Here is a 16,637-nt window from a genome sequence, read left to right on the forward strand (position 1 = left end):
CAATCACCGATTCCAAGAGAAAATGACACCATCAGGAGTCTGCAAGGAAATATAAAGAGAACAGCCAAAGGATTACCAACTAATCAGAGAATAAGTTCAATGATGATGGAGCAAGTGGAAAATCAATGCAACAGGAAGCAGGTAGCTAATATGGACGAAGAACAGGCTGAAACTCAGCAAACCATTAAACAGCTCTGACATAACGTAAGCTCTTCACAGGATCCTGATAACAAAGAAACAACTGAAATATCATATTGCAATTTACGCGATATGGTAGATGAGTGTCACCATTGCAGTGGATTACCTTTTCATGGCAAACTTGGAAGATCTGCACATTCGTGTTGTCACTGAGGGAAGGTATGTTTGCGGATGCCAATACATTCAAAAAAATGGCAAAAATCGTGCTTTTCAGGATACAGTTTGTGGTCAGATGAGGCCACATTTAAAACGAATGGCCAAAAAAAAAATTACAATTGTGTTTATGCAGCCTTCAGCCGAGCAAAAGAAGCAAGTACAGCAAGTGCAGGGGTTGGTGAGTGAAGCAAGCAGGGGGCAGAGCCCCCTAGTTTATTATTAAATAAATATGAAGTTTTTCATAAATATTAATAAATTATAAGTAAGTTTTGCCATAATAATCTACACTTTTTGAAGTAAATTACAAAATACCACAATAAAATATCTCAAATATTATAAATTTATTTAATGTGTATTAATCCACTAGAAAAATTGAAATTTGCCCAAAGTAAAACATTTCACTTCTTAACAAAAAAGGCCTCTATAAGCATTAGGTGAATGTAGCTGCACCTATTACACATGCCTTATCTAACCCTGTATCAAAAAAAAGAGCAATAACCAATCATGAAAAAGAGAGAGAGAGAGAGAGAGAGAGAGAGAGAGAGAGAGAGAGAGAGAGGAGAGAGAGAGAGAGAGAGAGAGAGAGAGAGAGAGAGAAAAACTGATATAGGAAGCATTTCGAACAAACAAGGAAACAATACAATAATTTTCCTCTATGGAGGGGCTGTGGAGGGTAAAAAGTTAATGACAATTTATGAATTTTTATTCATTATTATTTTTGTATGCACTTTTTAACTTGTTAAACATTTAAAAACTCTAAAATTATACAAATATCATCTCCCTCCTCCAACATCAACATATAAATCATCATTACTTACAAGAAGTAGAGTATGGTCATAATAATCTTCTCGACCACACCAGTATCCATAATGAGAATCAAAGCCTCTATATGATGGTGTATATTCTTTACGGAAAAACCCAAGATGCCACTGAAAAGTAATGATAAAGATTCTCTAAACAGATTAAACCAATCAAATACATTTTAAACTAAATCAGCTACCAAATCCTTTAGATTAGATTAATTTTTTTTTTTTTTTTAGAAAAAGATCATCAAGGAAATAGTTATTAATTTGATCTTATGATCTCTTCTTTGTCAGATATAAATATAAGTTGATATAATGAACAGATATGCAAAGCCCCAAAGAATCAGCAGAATGCAGAATATATTTTCTAAAACAAACTTATGAATTATGAGGGGTGACAAAAAAATTGAAAAAAAATTTGGAAAAAAAATTAAAGTTAAAATATAAAACATTGTTTAATGAACTTCTGATACATTTAGTTGAATACACTTGTCCCATCTTTCCACCTATTTTCTAAATACTTCAGAGACACCGTTGTTTGAGAGGATTTAAAATACCCTGAGTGGCATTTATTAGCTCAATGTACAATAGAAAATTATGACATTTAGCCTCATTCTTGAGCTTAGAAAATTCACAAGGAGCAAGATCTGAACTACATGGAGGGCAGGGGAACTGTTTTGATAACAATTGAGGCTATTTGCACTCTTGCATTGTCATTGTACAGAAGCCACCAGGGAATTTTCAATCAAATCTTTTATAGCTCCATTTCCTGATTAAAAGACCTTTATAATAATATTACGAAAAAGACCTGGGGGTAATTGTGCAGTCAGATATGAAGTTCTCTGATCAGTGTAGATGGGCTGCCAGAGCAGGTCATGGAGTTTTGTCAATGATATATAGGAATTTTGCTAACAGAGACAAGGAGGTGATTATCCTTTTGTATAAGGTAATGATCAGGCCACACCTTGAGTAATGCATACAGGTCTGGAGGCCTCATTTTAGGACGGATGTAGAGTTGCTAGAATATGTACAGAGAATGTCAACAAGATTGGTGAGAAGAACAAAGGGATGTGCTTACAAAGAAAGGCTTAAGTTCTGCAAGTTGCAGCATCTGGAGACTAGACACCTGCAAGGTGATCTGGTGGAGGTGTATAAGGCCTTGAATGGTTTGAGCAGGCTCAATGCTGACGGGATACTTCTGGTTGCTAGATTAAGAACTTGAGGGGGGGTATAGATTAAAACTGGGGAAAGACAGTAATAGAATAGATGTGTGGAAGTTTGCCTTTAGTCAGCAGGCAGTTGATTGCTGGAACAGACTTCCATATGTTGTGGAAGTCAACAGCTTAAATAAATTTAAGGCTGAACTAGACAAACATTTGAAATGACTGGATGGGTGAAATAGGAAGGGTGTTTTTTTTTTTTTTTTTTTGTATAAGCTTGCTTTCTTGTATCATGTGCCTCAACTAATGCTAATATCACTGTAATGTTGTCCAGACAGAAAATCACTTTTCCCACAGTATGACTATAAATAATACTTTTTATATTAAAAAAGGTGATGATCACATGCTTGCCAGCAGACTTCTCGAATCATGCCTTCTTTGGAGGTAGAGGGGAGGGGATTGATGCCTATTCTTTCAAAATGCTTTGTACACTTCCTCAACTAATATCCTCTGCAGGTTTTCTGAATATAATTCATCTATCTTCAAGGACAATGGTAGATGCTCTATCAATAATCACATCAGTTATTGGTATTGATAGATGTTCTAGGATGAATCACATTCTGTGCTAGAGCTTTCATCTTTGAAATATTGTATATCAGTTTGGGTACGAGGTTATCCTGTGCGGACGAAGCTCCTTGAAGCTCTTGGAACAGAGAAGTTTTTCCTGATTTCTTTTCTGATTTATTAGCTTAAATTGTCATATTAACTTATTTTCTAGAGTAGCTTTATATTCCTAGTTACGATACTTAGTTTAAAGTTTAACTTAGACAGAGATTTTGTAGGTATTACTTAGTATCGGTAACGGTATCAAATCCACGTGTTACAAATTGAACGAGAAGTCTTTTTTTTTAACCAAATTTAGTCGATTTATTAACCAATTGTTATATCAAATTATCTTCTATAAGTAGATTATAGACCTAGTGAGGATCCTTAGTTTATTCTAAATTGAGATAGCGAGATTTGGAAGCTAATCAATACTTACGAGTCCGTAGAAGTACCGTTCGAGAATTCCCGCCATTTTTACACGATAGCATAAGCTTAGTGTAGTATAGTGCCAATATAATACAATTAAATTGACAATATAATATAATATTTTCAATTAATCAGTAAATCTATTAATCTTGATAAACTTTATTGTCAATTAAATTGTATTTTTAACTCTATATATTTATAACGACTTAATCGTAACAAATAATTAATACATAACTATAGTGGTACACGTGATACGGAAGTTGTATAAAGGGAACTCGAAGAAAACACTAGATACCGAAAAAAAAAAAATAAATAAATAAAAAATAACATAACTGTTTTTGGATATAACTTAAGGATTTAATTTTTGTTTTGAAATTTTATTGAATTAAATCGGAATCATGACTCTGACCAGAGCAGCAAAGCAAAAGGCTCAAGCTAATGGGAGTGCTGTGGTTCAGGGGAGAACTGAGGGGGGCAGTTGCCCTCTGAATCACAGTCTTTTAAAATGCACTGTTTGCTTGATGTTTGCGGAGCAGTCGGGTACGGGACATGATGCTGCCAAGGGGGATGTCTTTGTGTGTGCACGATGTAAGGAGTGTAAGGAAATCAGGCGACAACTCAGCGTTGTTATGGGCCTTTATGAGAGCTTGAAGGACAGGGTGGATGCCCTCGAAGGAAATAAATTGAGGGGCCCATCAAGCTCTCAGCTGCCCACATCAACGCCAGAGCTTGCACTTGGTCATCAGGCAACACAGAGGCAGCCCCCTAGGCAGAATGCGCTGGTCCCACAGGAACTAGTAGTTGTTGGTGACTCTATTGTCAGGGAAACGGGGAACATGCTTTGTAAAAAGGATAGGTGGAATAGGACCAGGGTATGTCTGCCAGGGGCAAAGGTTGATGACGTTGTAGAGCGGATATCATCTTTTAAGGGCACAAAAGGTGATATAGTTGTACACGTTGGCACTAATGACATTAAGAGTAGGAGACCGGCGGAATTACTTAGCAAGTACAGGTCACTGTTGAAAAAAAGCCGTGAATTAGGGTTGAATTTGAAAGTGTCTGCAATTCTGCCCAGACACGATAGGAGGGAGTATATGATGAGAGCCTTGTCGATCAATTCGGCCCTGGAGGGATTGTGCAAGGCTCAAGGGGTAGAATTTTTTTCAGCCTGGACTGTACTTGTTAACAGGAGAGATTGCTTCTACAGGGATGGGATACACTTAAATAGAAAGGGTGCAAGAATTTTTGCTGATGCTGTCGAGGCAGTGTTAGGTGGGTCGGAAAACTGCTAGTTGGGGGGGATACAAGGACTAATAGATTAACAGTAGCCACTGGCAGAGGTGGAAGTGATTCTTGCACTGCTTCTATTGAAATGAGCAGAAGCCTGAAAAACAAGATTCAGGATATTTCAGAGACTGCTGGGAGTCATTGCGGTACAAGTAAACACATGGGTTGTGTTAGGGTAGCTAAGAATAGAAACAGGTGCATGTATACCTGCGTGTACACCAATGCTAGGAGTTTGGTAAATAAATTTGATGAATTTGAGGTATTGCTCAAAACATCAAAGGCAGATATTGTTGGGATATCAGAGACGTGGTGTCACACAGATATAAGTAATGCGGAACTGGAATTTGGGGAATACAATGTGTATAGAAAGGATAGACAGGACAGGAGGGGAGGAAGGGTTATGCTATTAGTTAAGAAACACATAAAGTCCAAGGAAGTGAAGCCAGTCGACATCGATGGACAGGGCAGTGTCGAGTCAGTTTGGTGTGACATAAGCATAGGGGAATCAAAATTGCGAGTAGGAGTGTGCTATAGGCCTAATGACTCTGAGTATAATAAGATATTGTACAGGGAAATAGAGTGGGCCAGTAAATCAGAGAGTCTTATAATGGGGGATTTTAATTTCCCAGATATTGACTGGAATTTGTGGGTTGGTCACTCGCACACTAGCAAGGCTTTTGTGGATTTATTGGATGATTGCTTTCTACATCAGCATGTTCGTGAGGCAACAAGAGGGAGTAATACTCTTGATCTGATTATCAGTAGTGATTCTTCATGCATTAAGAATCTGCAGATAAATGAACCACTAGGTGGCAGTGATCACAGTGTGTTGAAGTGGGATTTACTCAAGGAGGTAACTACCATCAGAGGTAAAGGGAAGGGTTTTTGTTTTCGTAAAGGCGACTATGATGGTCTGAGACAGTATTTAAATTCTATACAGTGGGACCAATTGATGATGTTACCAACAGCAAACTCAAAATGGGAAGCATTCAAGGAACTAATCTTGGAGGCTACCAGGCTTTACCTACCAACTAAGAAATATTGTTCAAGGTTTAGGCCTAAATGGTTGTCAGATGAACTAATGAGACAGGTGGCAGAGGAGAAAAATGCATGGGATACATACAAATTAATGGGTGACATGGAAGCCTATGATAGATATAAGATGGTCTGTAACCAAGTCACAAAGGAGATTAGGCAGGCAAAGGCAGACTACGAAAAATCCTTGGCAAAGGATGCAAAGAAAAACAGAAAAGAGTTCTTTACATATTTAAACTCAAGAAGGAAAGGGATGAATCAGATTGGTCCACTGGATATTGATGGTTCAACAGTTGAGGATCCTGCTCAGGTGGCTAACAATCTAAACGAGTATTTTGCATCTACATTCACGCATGAGGAGTTATTCAGGAAGGAGAATGATGTAGGTAAAGTAAACATTGGCAGTGAGCTGGATGATTTTGTAATAACTGAGAAGAAAGTGGAGGAGAGATTGTTGAGGATAAACATAAAAAAGGCACCTGGGGTGGATGGGATCTATCCAGTTATATTAAAGGAGGCAGCAAAGGAAGTAAGCAAACCCCTAGCCATAATTATGAGAGCTTCTTTGGACTCAGGGGAGGTGCCCATAGACTGGAGATGTGCAAATGTAACCCCAATTCACAAAGGAGGATCAAAGGCTGACACAAGTAATTATAGACCTGTTAGTTTAACTTCTGTTCCACGTAAATTAATGGAGGCACTGGTTAAAGAAGCACTGCAGGATCATCTAGACAAGAATTCAGTTATAGCTCAGACGCAGCATGGTTTTGTTAAGGGCAGGTCTTGCCTGACCAATTTGATTGGATACTATGATGTAGTCACAAAAGAACTGGATGCAGGGAATAACTTTGATATTATATATTTGGATCTTAGAAAGGCTTTTGATACTGTTGCACATGGAATACTGCTGCACAAATTGGAGCAGTGTGGCATTGGAGGCAAACTGCTGCTATGGATAAGGGGATGGTTGAGTGGCAGAAGACAGAGAGTGGTAATCAATGGACACTGCTCAACGTGGACTAATGTTATTAGTGGAGTTCCTCAGGGTTCAGTGTTGGGTCCGTTGTTGTTTTCGGTGTTTATGAATGATATTGATGATGGGATATCAAGTTTAATGTCCAAGTTTGCAGATGATACAAAGGTTGGCAGGGTTGTTAAGGACACTACTGACGCTATGCTGCTGCAACAGGATCTGGAAAGGTTGAACAGATGGGCTGAGAGGTGGCAAATGAAGTTTAACATTGACAAATGTAAAGTACTACATATGGGAAACAGTAACCCCAGAGCAACGTATCAACTCTGCGGTACTACACTGACAGTGGTGGAGAATGAAAAGGACCTGGGGGTAATTGTGCAGGCAGATATGAAGTTCTCTGAGCAGTGCAGACGAGCTGCAAGAGTAGCTCATGGTGTCTTGTCAATGATATACAGGAATTTTTCTAGCAGGGATAAGGAGGTGATTATTCCCTTGTATATGGCAATGGTTAGGCCACATCTTGAGTACTGTATACAGGTTTGGAGGCCTCATTTCAAGAAGGATGTAGAGCTGCTGGAACGGGTACAGAGAAGGGCAACAAGATTAGTGAATGGAACAAAGGGTTGCTCTTATGAAGAAAGGCTTAAGTTTTGCAAATTACAGAGTCTGGAGACTAGGCACCGGCGAGGTGATCTGATAGAGGTGTATAAGGCTTTGAATGGTTTGAGCATGCTCAATGCCAATGGGATTCTTCATCTTGCTCAGAATAATCACCTCAGAGGGCATAAATTCAAATTGAGGAAGGACGGATGTCGGATAGATGTGCGGAAATTTGCCTTTGGCCAGCGGGTGGTTGTTTGGTGGAACCGACTTCCATCACTTGTTGTTGAAGTTGATAGCCTAAACAAATTTAAAGCTCAACTGGACAGGTATTTCGAACGAACGGAGGGGTGAAATGGGAGTGGTGTGTTTTTTTTTTTTTTTTTGGCTGATGCTGAATAAGCTTGCTTTCTTGCATCATATGCCTCTACTAATGCTAATGCTAATGCTAATATGCACCTAAATACTGTGGAACTGGAGGGGCGGGGGAGAGAGTTTCCCAGTTTGAACTTTTGTAAAATGCTCCCACCCCAATACGTCATCCTTATTTGGGTTTTATGGCGATTTCTAGAAATTATTGTGGACCTGCAAAGGAATACAGAGACAAATATCTGATAGGTTTAACTATATACTTTCAGAAAGCAGGATTTTGCAGAAAGCAGTTTTTATAAGAAAAAAGCAGGAGAAAAGAAAGAGATTGTTTTAAACTAGATTTTGAACTTTTAATTGAATCCTAATTTAATTTCATTGATAATATACACATTTCATATTAAGATAAAGCAGCAGGACTGCTTACCAGTGGTATTCTTTCAAACATACTGTCAGGAGAATTTCCAAAGCTTCATCAAAAAAGAGAGGATCAAAACTGAGTTTTTGTTGTTCATTTAACCTGGTTGAATATCCTCTTACACTCAGCATTGCTAAAAAGCAGCGTTTCTCAAACTGTGTTCCATGGAACACTAGTGTTCCACAAAAAATCGTAATTAATAATTAAAAAATTTAAATAAATTTTGCATATTTGTAGTGGACACCACTTTTGTATCATTATAATTTTTAACATTATTTTTTTTCGGTTATTAATATACTGGCATAGTCTAATAATGAAACAGACTCCGGAACACTTTATTTTGGTGCGCTTCTGCATAGAGGTAATGATATCTATGAAAAAGTAGCAATGTAGTGATCTAATATGCCATTCGTATGCGATTTACCCTGGAGTACACTGGTTGAAAGAGAGGGGGAAGCGAACCAATATTTTTTTTTGATAATTATCAGTATTTTGAAATACTATTATTAAAATAAATGGCCATGGATTTGTGGTTGAAAAAAGGAACTTTAAAATGAGAAGCAAAGTACTTCTAGTAGTGCAACTGTGGTTGATGAAAACGAACACAATATTGTCACACTTCAAAGTAAGAATGAATAATCACAGCCTTTTGTTCCCCAAAAAATCCAAAGTGAAAAAAAAAAAACAGGAACAAACTAATAAAAGACCAAAATGAAAGTATGATGACAGTTATTTGAATTTTGTCTTTACATGTGTTGGAAATAAAGATGCTGCTGATGCACAGTGCATCATATGTAATAAAATATTACAAACAGTTCTTTGGTTCCTGCTAAACTTGTGTTTCGTAAGTGTTCCGTAAATATATTGTGAGATAAAAAGTGTTCCGTGACTAAAAAATTTTGGGAAACACTGCTATGAAGAATTGTTAAAATGCCAAGCATGACTTGAGATAATTAAATATATTTCAAGTTTCCTTCTGCACTTGTCAGTTTGTTAACTAAGGACCACTTCACACGAATTCTTTCTTTTTTCATAATATTTTCTGATAGGTTTTCTGATGGAAATTACAGATACTAAAATATATTTACCTTCAGCTATTTCTTTATCTTCAGTGACACTGAGAAGCTGAAAGCGTAGCAGAATAGCAGATTTTTTTTTTTTTAATTTTGAAAATAATGCACTGCCAATTGATGAAATCTGTTCTGCCTAAGCATTTATAAGATCATTTTTCAGAGGGAACTTATGGACCTCATTTTATTTTTTCCAGTCCATTTTTTGTAGGCTCTAAAAAATTTCATAGGTCCTAGGCATAGTGCCTAATGGAAAAGATGGCCCTTCTCTTCTATATAGTGTTTAGAGCATATTATGTTGGATAATTTCAATAAATTTGGTAAGAGTTACTCCTGTTAGGAATTTGTCATTAGAAGAGCACTAGTTCAGTAATTTGTTACCAGAGGACATTAGTAATAATTATCATAACAGTATTTTGTTTGAATACATAATTGCAAATGGAATTCTCAAAAATCAAAAATTCTCCAGAACTGACCAGGAATCCACAAATTTACCTGGCGAAATATATATTATGGAAAGTTGTAGAATTATTGAATTAAAAGTTATTTTCAAATTCCATATCATAAACAAAGGATTAAACAATGGGTATGATCATCCCCCCCTCCAACTACTATGCAGTTAAATCCATTCCTCTTTCAGAGAACAAATTTTAGCATATCTAGGATTCTTGCTGGAGGGTGATGAGTTACAATTCACCTCCCCAGAGTCGGATAACAGTGAACTTAAAAACTCCATGATTTGTGTTATGTTTGTGTCATAAAGAATTAAAAATTTGGTTTCCAAGTTATTTCCACAACACTTATTCCAGCACTAAGTTACTCGATATTAACCTCGATACAATCTTAATATTATAAAACAAAACTTAACAGTTGCCAGATTCCCAGATCTGAATCCTATAGAATAGGCGTATCCAGCACACTCTGGGGAGGTGAATTGTAACTCATCACCCTCCAGCAAGAATCCTAGATATGCTAAAATTTGTTCTCTGAAAGAGGAATGGATTTAACTGCATAGTAGTTGGAGGGGGGGATGATCATACCCATTGTTTAATCCTTTGTTTATGATATGGAATTTGTTATTGATTTCATGAATTGGTAATTATTCTTTCAAAAAATTTACAATTTACTTTTTTTTAGGGAATTTTAGGAGATATTCATTTATAGATGTTTTTGTGAAACATTATTGAAATATTGACAAGTAGCAATGATATATTTCTAAATGTGTGTTAACCTCCTTAACTTTGGCAAATGAGTGTAATTTAGAGATTTTAATCTTGCTTCTTGAAATAACAAATTTTAAGATTAGCACATAAAGACTGATATAAGTAACTCACAGAACAGCTTCAATGAAAACAGCATTTCCAATTAAACTAATCACACACACAAAATGTGAAAAATTTCACACTGTGCACAAGAGCAAAGTAATTAGACATTTGCTGTCAAAGCACCATGAGACCAGTTCTGATATATTGGCACTTCAAAACTAAAAGTCAACCAGTACTTTTATACATTTGGAACTGTTTCTCTGACTATGAGTTTGCAAGATGAGACTTAAAGAGAAACCAATCAACACTGGGAGTGGCTTCCTGGTAAGGTTCTACATCTGTAAAAGAAGTGATAATAGAAGAAACTGCAATTCAAAAGCATCTAATGAAAAAAAAAAAAAAAAAAAGTACATTTATACCAACTATGCAGATTTCTATCAATTCCCACAAAAAAGCAGCTTGTAACTGGAAAATAAACAGAAGTTAACCAAATCAAAATGAAATAGCTGGAATAACTGAGAGTACTTTCTTTGATATGTCAAAGAGGTACACCTGCCCTCTCTCTGAAAAGAATTAATCGTTTTTTATTTCTGGGTGAATTGAGTTTCAATAAGGAAAGTTAAATAATGAGACAGATGTGAGGGCCTTCTATACACCACCTGGCTAAAATATAAGAAACTGAACCTTGGCATCTTACAGAACTCTCACACATTTCAATTATTACAGCTTGAATTTGATGTGTCATAGATTCAAATAGTGGCTGAAAAGCATATGAAGTAACTGTTTCAGTAATAATTTTTCTAGTTCCTTCTGTAATGGGGGTAACAGACTACACACCAGTACACGATGCATTTTACAGATTTTCAACGGGGATTCAGGTCTGGAGAGTGGGGAAAGACATGAAAGATGACTAATTCACCATCTTTTTCTTCAAACCACTCACAGATATATCTGGTACAATGGATTGTCACATTAACATTTTGAAAGTGGCTGTCTCCTTTGGAGTAAAAATGAAGCATTGCGCATGGTATCTGATCTGATCAATTTCTTAAATCTGACAGCTTTTTGTCATTCTTTCAAACATATCAGCGGATTTTATCCACGACTAATGGGTAGAATCCAATTAATCCAACTTCCACAAACTGCACAGCAGTGGTGATAGATCTATCACTTCATGAAATTGCCTCCATACTCTAGCCCAGCTCTCCAGGCAAAACAGCATAAATTGATTCATTAAACCACAGTACAGTTCAATAATGCTGAATCAACAACACTGCAGTCACAGTTCTCTGTGCACTGCTTTAGTAAATATGGATTGATCTCAGCCTAATCTGAAAGTGTGCTCCAAGGTATATTGGCAATTTGACTTTGCATTTTTACTCTGTTACAGTTCCTCTTTCTGCCAGTCTTCTTTAGGAAGAGGATGCCCATCATCAAGCCACATATAAATTCTGAATACAGTATTCAAAAAAAACTTATGATTTGGACAATTCTTGTTATTCCAGCCCCCCCACCTTTTTCAATACCAATATAACCCCTTTTTTTGGAAGGTGACTATACTGCATGTTTTGCCCATCTCAGACAATTTTCAGTTGCTGAGCAATTACCACAATTATTACCACTTACTTCCCTATGAAACATATGAATTTCTACTATCACTAGGAGATGAAGCTTCTTAAAATCTCTATTTTAAATTACAGTTAAATTTTAAAAAAGATCACACAGGATGAAAATCAAGGTGGCCTCGTCTAATCAATTTGGACTGAAATTAATTATTCTATACCACAGCTGTAAAATAATTTACACACCTAAAAAACAAAGTAAATTATATAAAATTTTAGTGATTACCTTTCCAACAGCATGAGTGGCATATCCTCCAAGGTCTTTCAGCCATTGAGGAAGAAGAATTCTATTTAAGGGAAGACCCCAGGGTTCAGTAGCATAAATCACATCATGCTGAAGTCCTAAAATGATATCAACAATTCCAATTTAAAAAATTGTTTAATTTTTACTTAATTAATTTATTTTCCTACAGTAACAACTCATCCCCATGGATGGCCCACAGATCAGGAGGGTATGTATGCTACAACAAAGGTTACAAAAAGGAGATCATTACAATATTCAACTATACAATCAGATGGATTATATGGTATAACATCAGTATTTACACATTAATATGCTACAACTAGAACATACGAGGGAGGTGTGCATGGTGTGTATGCACATGCATATCCCATATCTCAAGTTGTAGCCTGTCAATGGGATAATCACTATTCCTGTATATCATTGACAAAACCCCATAGGCTGTCCTGGCAGCCTGTCTGCAATGCTCAGAGAACTTCATCTGACTTCACAATTACCCTCAGGTCTTTTTCATTTTTCACTACTCTGAGTGTAGTATCAGAGAATTGGTATGTTACGCTGGGATTACTGCTACTCATATGTAGTACTTTGCATTTGTCTTTTTTTTCTTTTTTTTTTTTATGAAAATCCCAAACACAAAAGGTATCAAAACCTATAGTACAATTGATGGGTTGAAGGAGATGCCAGAAACTTAGTTCTGAAGACTAAACATGGGTTTCATCACTTCAAGCCTCCAATAAGCAAAGCGGTGGTATTGAACCAATTGAGGAGAGTCATCTACTACCTAATGTTAGTATTAGTACTAGTAAGTATTATTATCTCTCAGATGACCCTGTAACCTTTAGAGACCACATCCCATAGGGCATCACATCAGATATGGTGGGGTGGTCCAAATATATTGAATAAGGACACATGGACCAACAGGGCCACAGGGGGCTATCATCTTGATGGCAAGGAAAGTGGCTTCCCCATGGGTGCCTAGCTGGTCTATTCTCTTTTTCCACTTACTTTGTGTTAGGCTGCTTTCTTTTATATTTTCTATATGACCTCTCTCTTGGCCAAATTTTGTTTTCTTCTGAACCCAATGCTATTACAGAATTAGAGGGCTAGGGATCTTTCAATTTATGACTTTTTAAATACTTTTCCCATTCCAGGAAAAAAGATCTTGTAACTGTAGTGAAGGCAATCTTTCCAGGGCAAGAGAAAACCAAAATGAAGTCTCAAAGCTCCAGGAGACTCCAGGTTGGGAGTTTATCATAGGGCCGGCAATCCTATCTCAGAAAAATTGTAGATGTTATGTTAACTGGTAAAAAGAATAAAGTCAGACAGAGTAATGGAAATTGATTATAGCTAAGGAAATGAACTTGTTAGAACATTTGTGGAGAGTTGTAGATAAAGTGAAGCATACTAAGGCTGTAGTGTTTCTTCTGATAAAGAGATGGGTAAATAAGATAATGAATTGGGAAGCCATAAATGAAAGGTTGATTAAAGTAAAACTATGTATGGCTTTTTGGAAGAATACTTACACTGATTGGTGCTTATGCCCCTACTGAAGACTCCCCAGTGGTAATTAAGGAAGCTTTCTTTGAAGCCCTAAATGAAGTTATGGATGGATGTTCTTCAAACAAAGAACTTTTGGTTATGGTGGATTTTAATGTCTGGGTTGTAAATAAACAGATAGAAGATGTTATTTCAGTATTTAGAGAAACTGTAGAAAATGATAATGGAAGAAGATTAATAGAATTATGCAGGGGACAAGATTGCTGTTATGAACACCTTTTGGCCTAAAGACATTTGTAAGTTTACGTGAAGACAACCTATAAAAATTTGGGTTGATAATAGATATTTTAGCTAGAATAAACAGAAGAGAATAATTATTCAGAATGTTCAGAGGGGAGCAGAATGTAGTACTGATCACCAACTTTTAGTCACAAAAGTGGCTTTTCCTAGGAAAAAGAATTTAAGTGACATAGTTTACCCAAAGGATGGAAAAGAAATTTTTGAGCCCCGTTATATGCTTAGCCTGCTGCAGGATGATAGCTTTTGTGATTTATACCAAAGATGCCTAAGGAAGAAAATGGGTATAAATGAGGATCAAACTGCTGCTGAATTGTACTAAAATTTGAAAGAATGATTCATGAAGCAGCTAGAGTGGAAAGAGAATGTAAAGAAAAAGGTAGAGTGGATGATGGGAGAAGCAGTAATTGCAATAAAGAGAAAGAAAGAAGCATATTAGGATTGGTGAAATTCTAAAAGTGAAGTGGATTTAGAATGTTATAAGGTCCTCAAATGGAAGGCAAAATAGGTTGTAAGATGTTGTAAAGAAAAGGTTTGGGAAAATTATGTTATGGAAATGAGTATATATTAGGATATGGGAAAGTGAGAGAGGCTTGGAGAACAATCAGGAGAATTCATGATTCACATGTTTTTAAACTGAACATGACAACACTGCAGGACTTGCAGGACTGGATGATAAGAAGGATTTAAATAATTATAGGAGAATAAGTATTATGGCATCCATTAGCATATTCTGAGTAGAGTAATAAAGTATCAACTGGATGCTTTGGTTAATAGGAATATCTCTGAGCAGCAGGCTGGATTTACAGAGGGCAAGTCATGCATGGATAACATATTCGTAATTTTCCAGATGTCAGAGAAGATGACTCGGAAAGGACAAGAATTGCATCTGGTTTTTATAAACCTAGAAAAAGCATATGACTTGATACCAATTAAACTGCAGAAGGTACTTAGGAAATTTGGAGAGGATGAACCTCTTATCCAGTTAATAAAGTGGATCTATGGCACAGTCCAGGCAATAATTAAAGTTGGAAGAAAGACATTGGAAAAATATTTTCCAACCAATGGACCAAGGCGTTTTTCAACAAATAGACCAAGGTGTTATTGCCACATTTAAAGCTTATTATATAAGGAATACCTTTTCTCAAGCTATTAAAGTCATCAACACTGATGAAAATGTAACAATCTAAAGGAGTTTTGGAAATCCTACATTAAAACTGCCATCTACAACATTTCAAGTGCCTGGGATTCATGCTTTTCTGATGGCAAACCATCAGAAAAGCATGAATGCAAGGCAGAACTTGACAAACATTTGGAGTGAGGGGATGGGTGAAATAAGGGTTTTTTTTTTTTTTTTTTTTTGGCTGATGCTATATAAGCTTGATTTCTTGCATCATGTGCCCTTACTAATGCTAATGCTAATAACATATAATAATATTATAAAAAATAATTATATAATATAATATATATAATACAACATATGTTTGTTTGTTTGTTTGTTTGTTTTTTTTTTTTTAGGAGCATTAGCAACTAAGGCCATATTGCTCCAGTGGTCATTCCCTGACCTTTCCGCATACTCCATATTTGGTGGTGACGGGCTTGAACCCCGGTATAATCAAGAAGAGTGTGCTACGCACTGCTGCTCCTGCCCACCTGGCTACAGAGGCTGCACAACATATATTACAGGCAATCCCAGTATAACATGGTACTTCTACAACACGATTTCGCTCTGACACGATTGATAGAATGCGGCAATCCTTGCACAACACAGTACTTATATGACACAGTTTGGCTCTAAAATGATTAGAGAATTGTGGCAAACCTTACATAACACAGTATTTTTGAGATTTTTTGTGCGGGGAAAACTCTGCTATTATGTTGGATGTAATTTTTCAACATTTCCATTTTTTTTTTTGTGACTCCAACGCTTTTGGCATGCTAATCGTTATGCAAAAAAAAAAAAAAAAAAAAAAGGGAACTCCACATGTTAGGTCATCTCCTTATTGAACTTTTGCTTGTTGAACTTGTGGAAAAATCTAGATTTCAAAGTTTTATTACTATTGGATAAGTACCAGGCCATCCAAAAGATTTAAGTCATTGAAACATTAAAGTAATGTTCCTACCACCTATTACAACTTCTTTAATTAGATCAAGGCATTATATCTACCTTTGAAACTAATTACAGCAGAAAATTGTTACAATGGATTTTGGAAAAAACTAATTCCGAATTGAATTGATGGGAAATTGAAGTGATGGAGGCATGGAAACAATTTTGAACTGTAAACTGTATTGGAATCATAGCTTTATCATTCAAAGAAGCAAACCATCAATATTAAATGTGTGTTGGAAAAATGTGTGGCCAGAGTCAGTTCATTTGGGAAATATGGTCAAACCAGCAGAAAACATAATCGGTGCAATAGTAGAACTTGCTAAGTTGAAAGAAGAGGAAGGTTTTGATAATATGACTACTGAAGCTCTCGTGGGTAGCACAGCTGGTAGAATCGACGTCCTTCCCACATTGGATGGAAAAGACCTAAGTTCGAATCCCATCAATGATGGGAGGAATTTTTATCGGTCTTTTTCACAATGTGACTGAGTTAGTTGGTCT

General features: G+C 36.4%; 1 protein-coding gene across 1 annotated transcript in view; it reads right to left on the reverse strand.

The window, feature by feature from the left end:
* The window catches only part of LOC150085929 (arylsulfatase B-like), a 167,309-nt gene that overhangs the window by 113,005 nt on the left and 37,667 nt on the right, over positions 1-16,637 (reverse strand). Inside the window, exons 4-5 of the mRNA XM_090373587.1 lie at positions 12,218-12,333; positions 1,173-1,283 (exon numbers count right to left, since the gene is read on the reverse strand). Of these exons, the coding sequence (XP_090229713.1) occupies positions 1,173-1,283; positions 12,218-12,333 (227 nt within the window). The remainder of the gene's footprint in view (positions 1-1,172; positions 1,284-12,217; positions 12,334-16,637) is intronic.

Source organism: Mastigoproctus giganteus, chromosome 5 (assembly GCF_048544385.1).
Source record: "Mastigoproctus giganteus isolate SK-2022 chromosome 5, ASM4854438v1, whole genome shotgun sequence".
Taxonomy (NCBI): Eukaryota; Metazoa; Arthropoda; class Arachnida; order Uropygi; family Thelyphonidae; genus Mastigoproctus; species Mastigoproctus giganteus.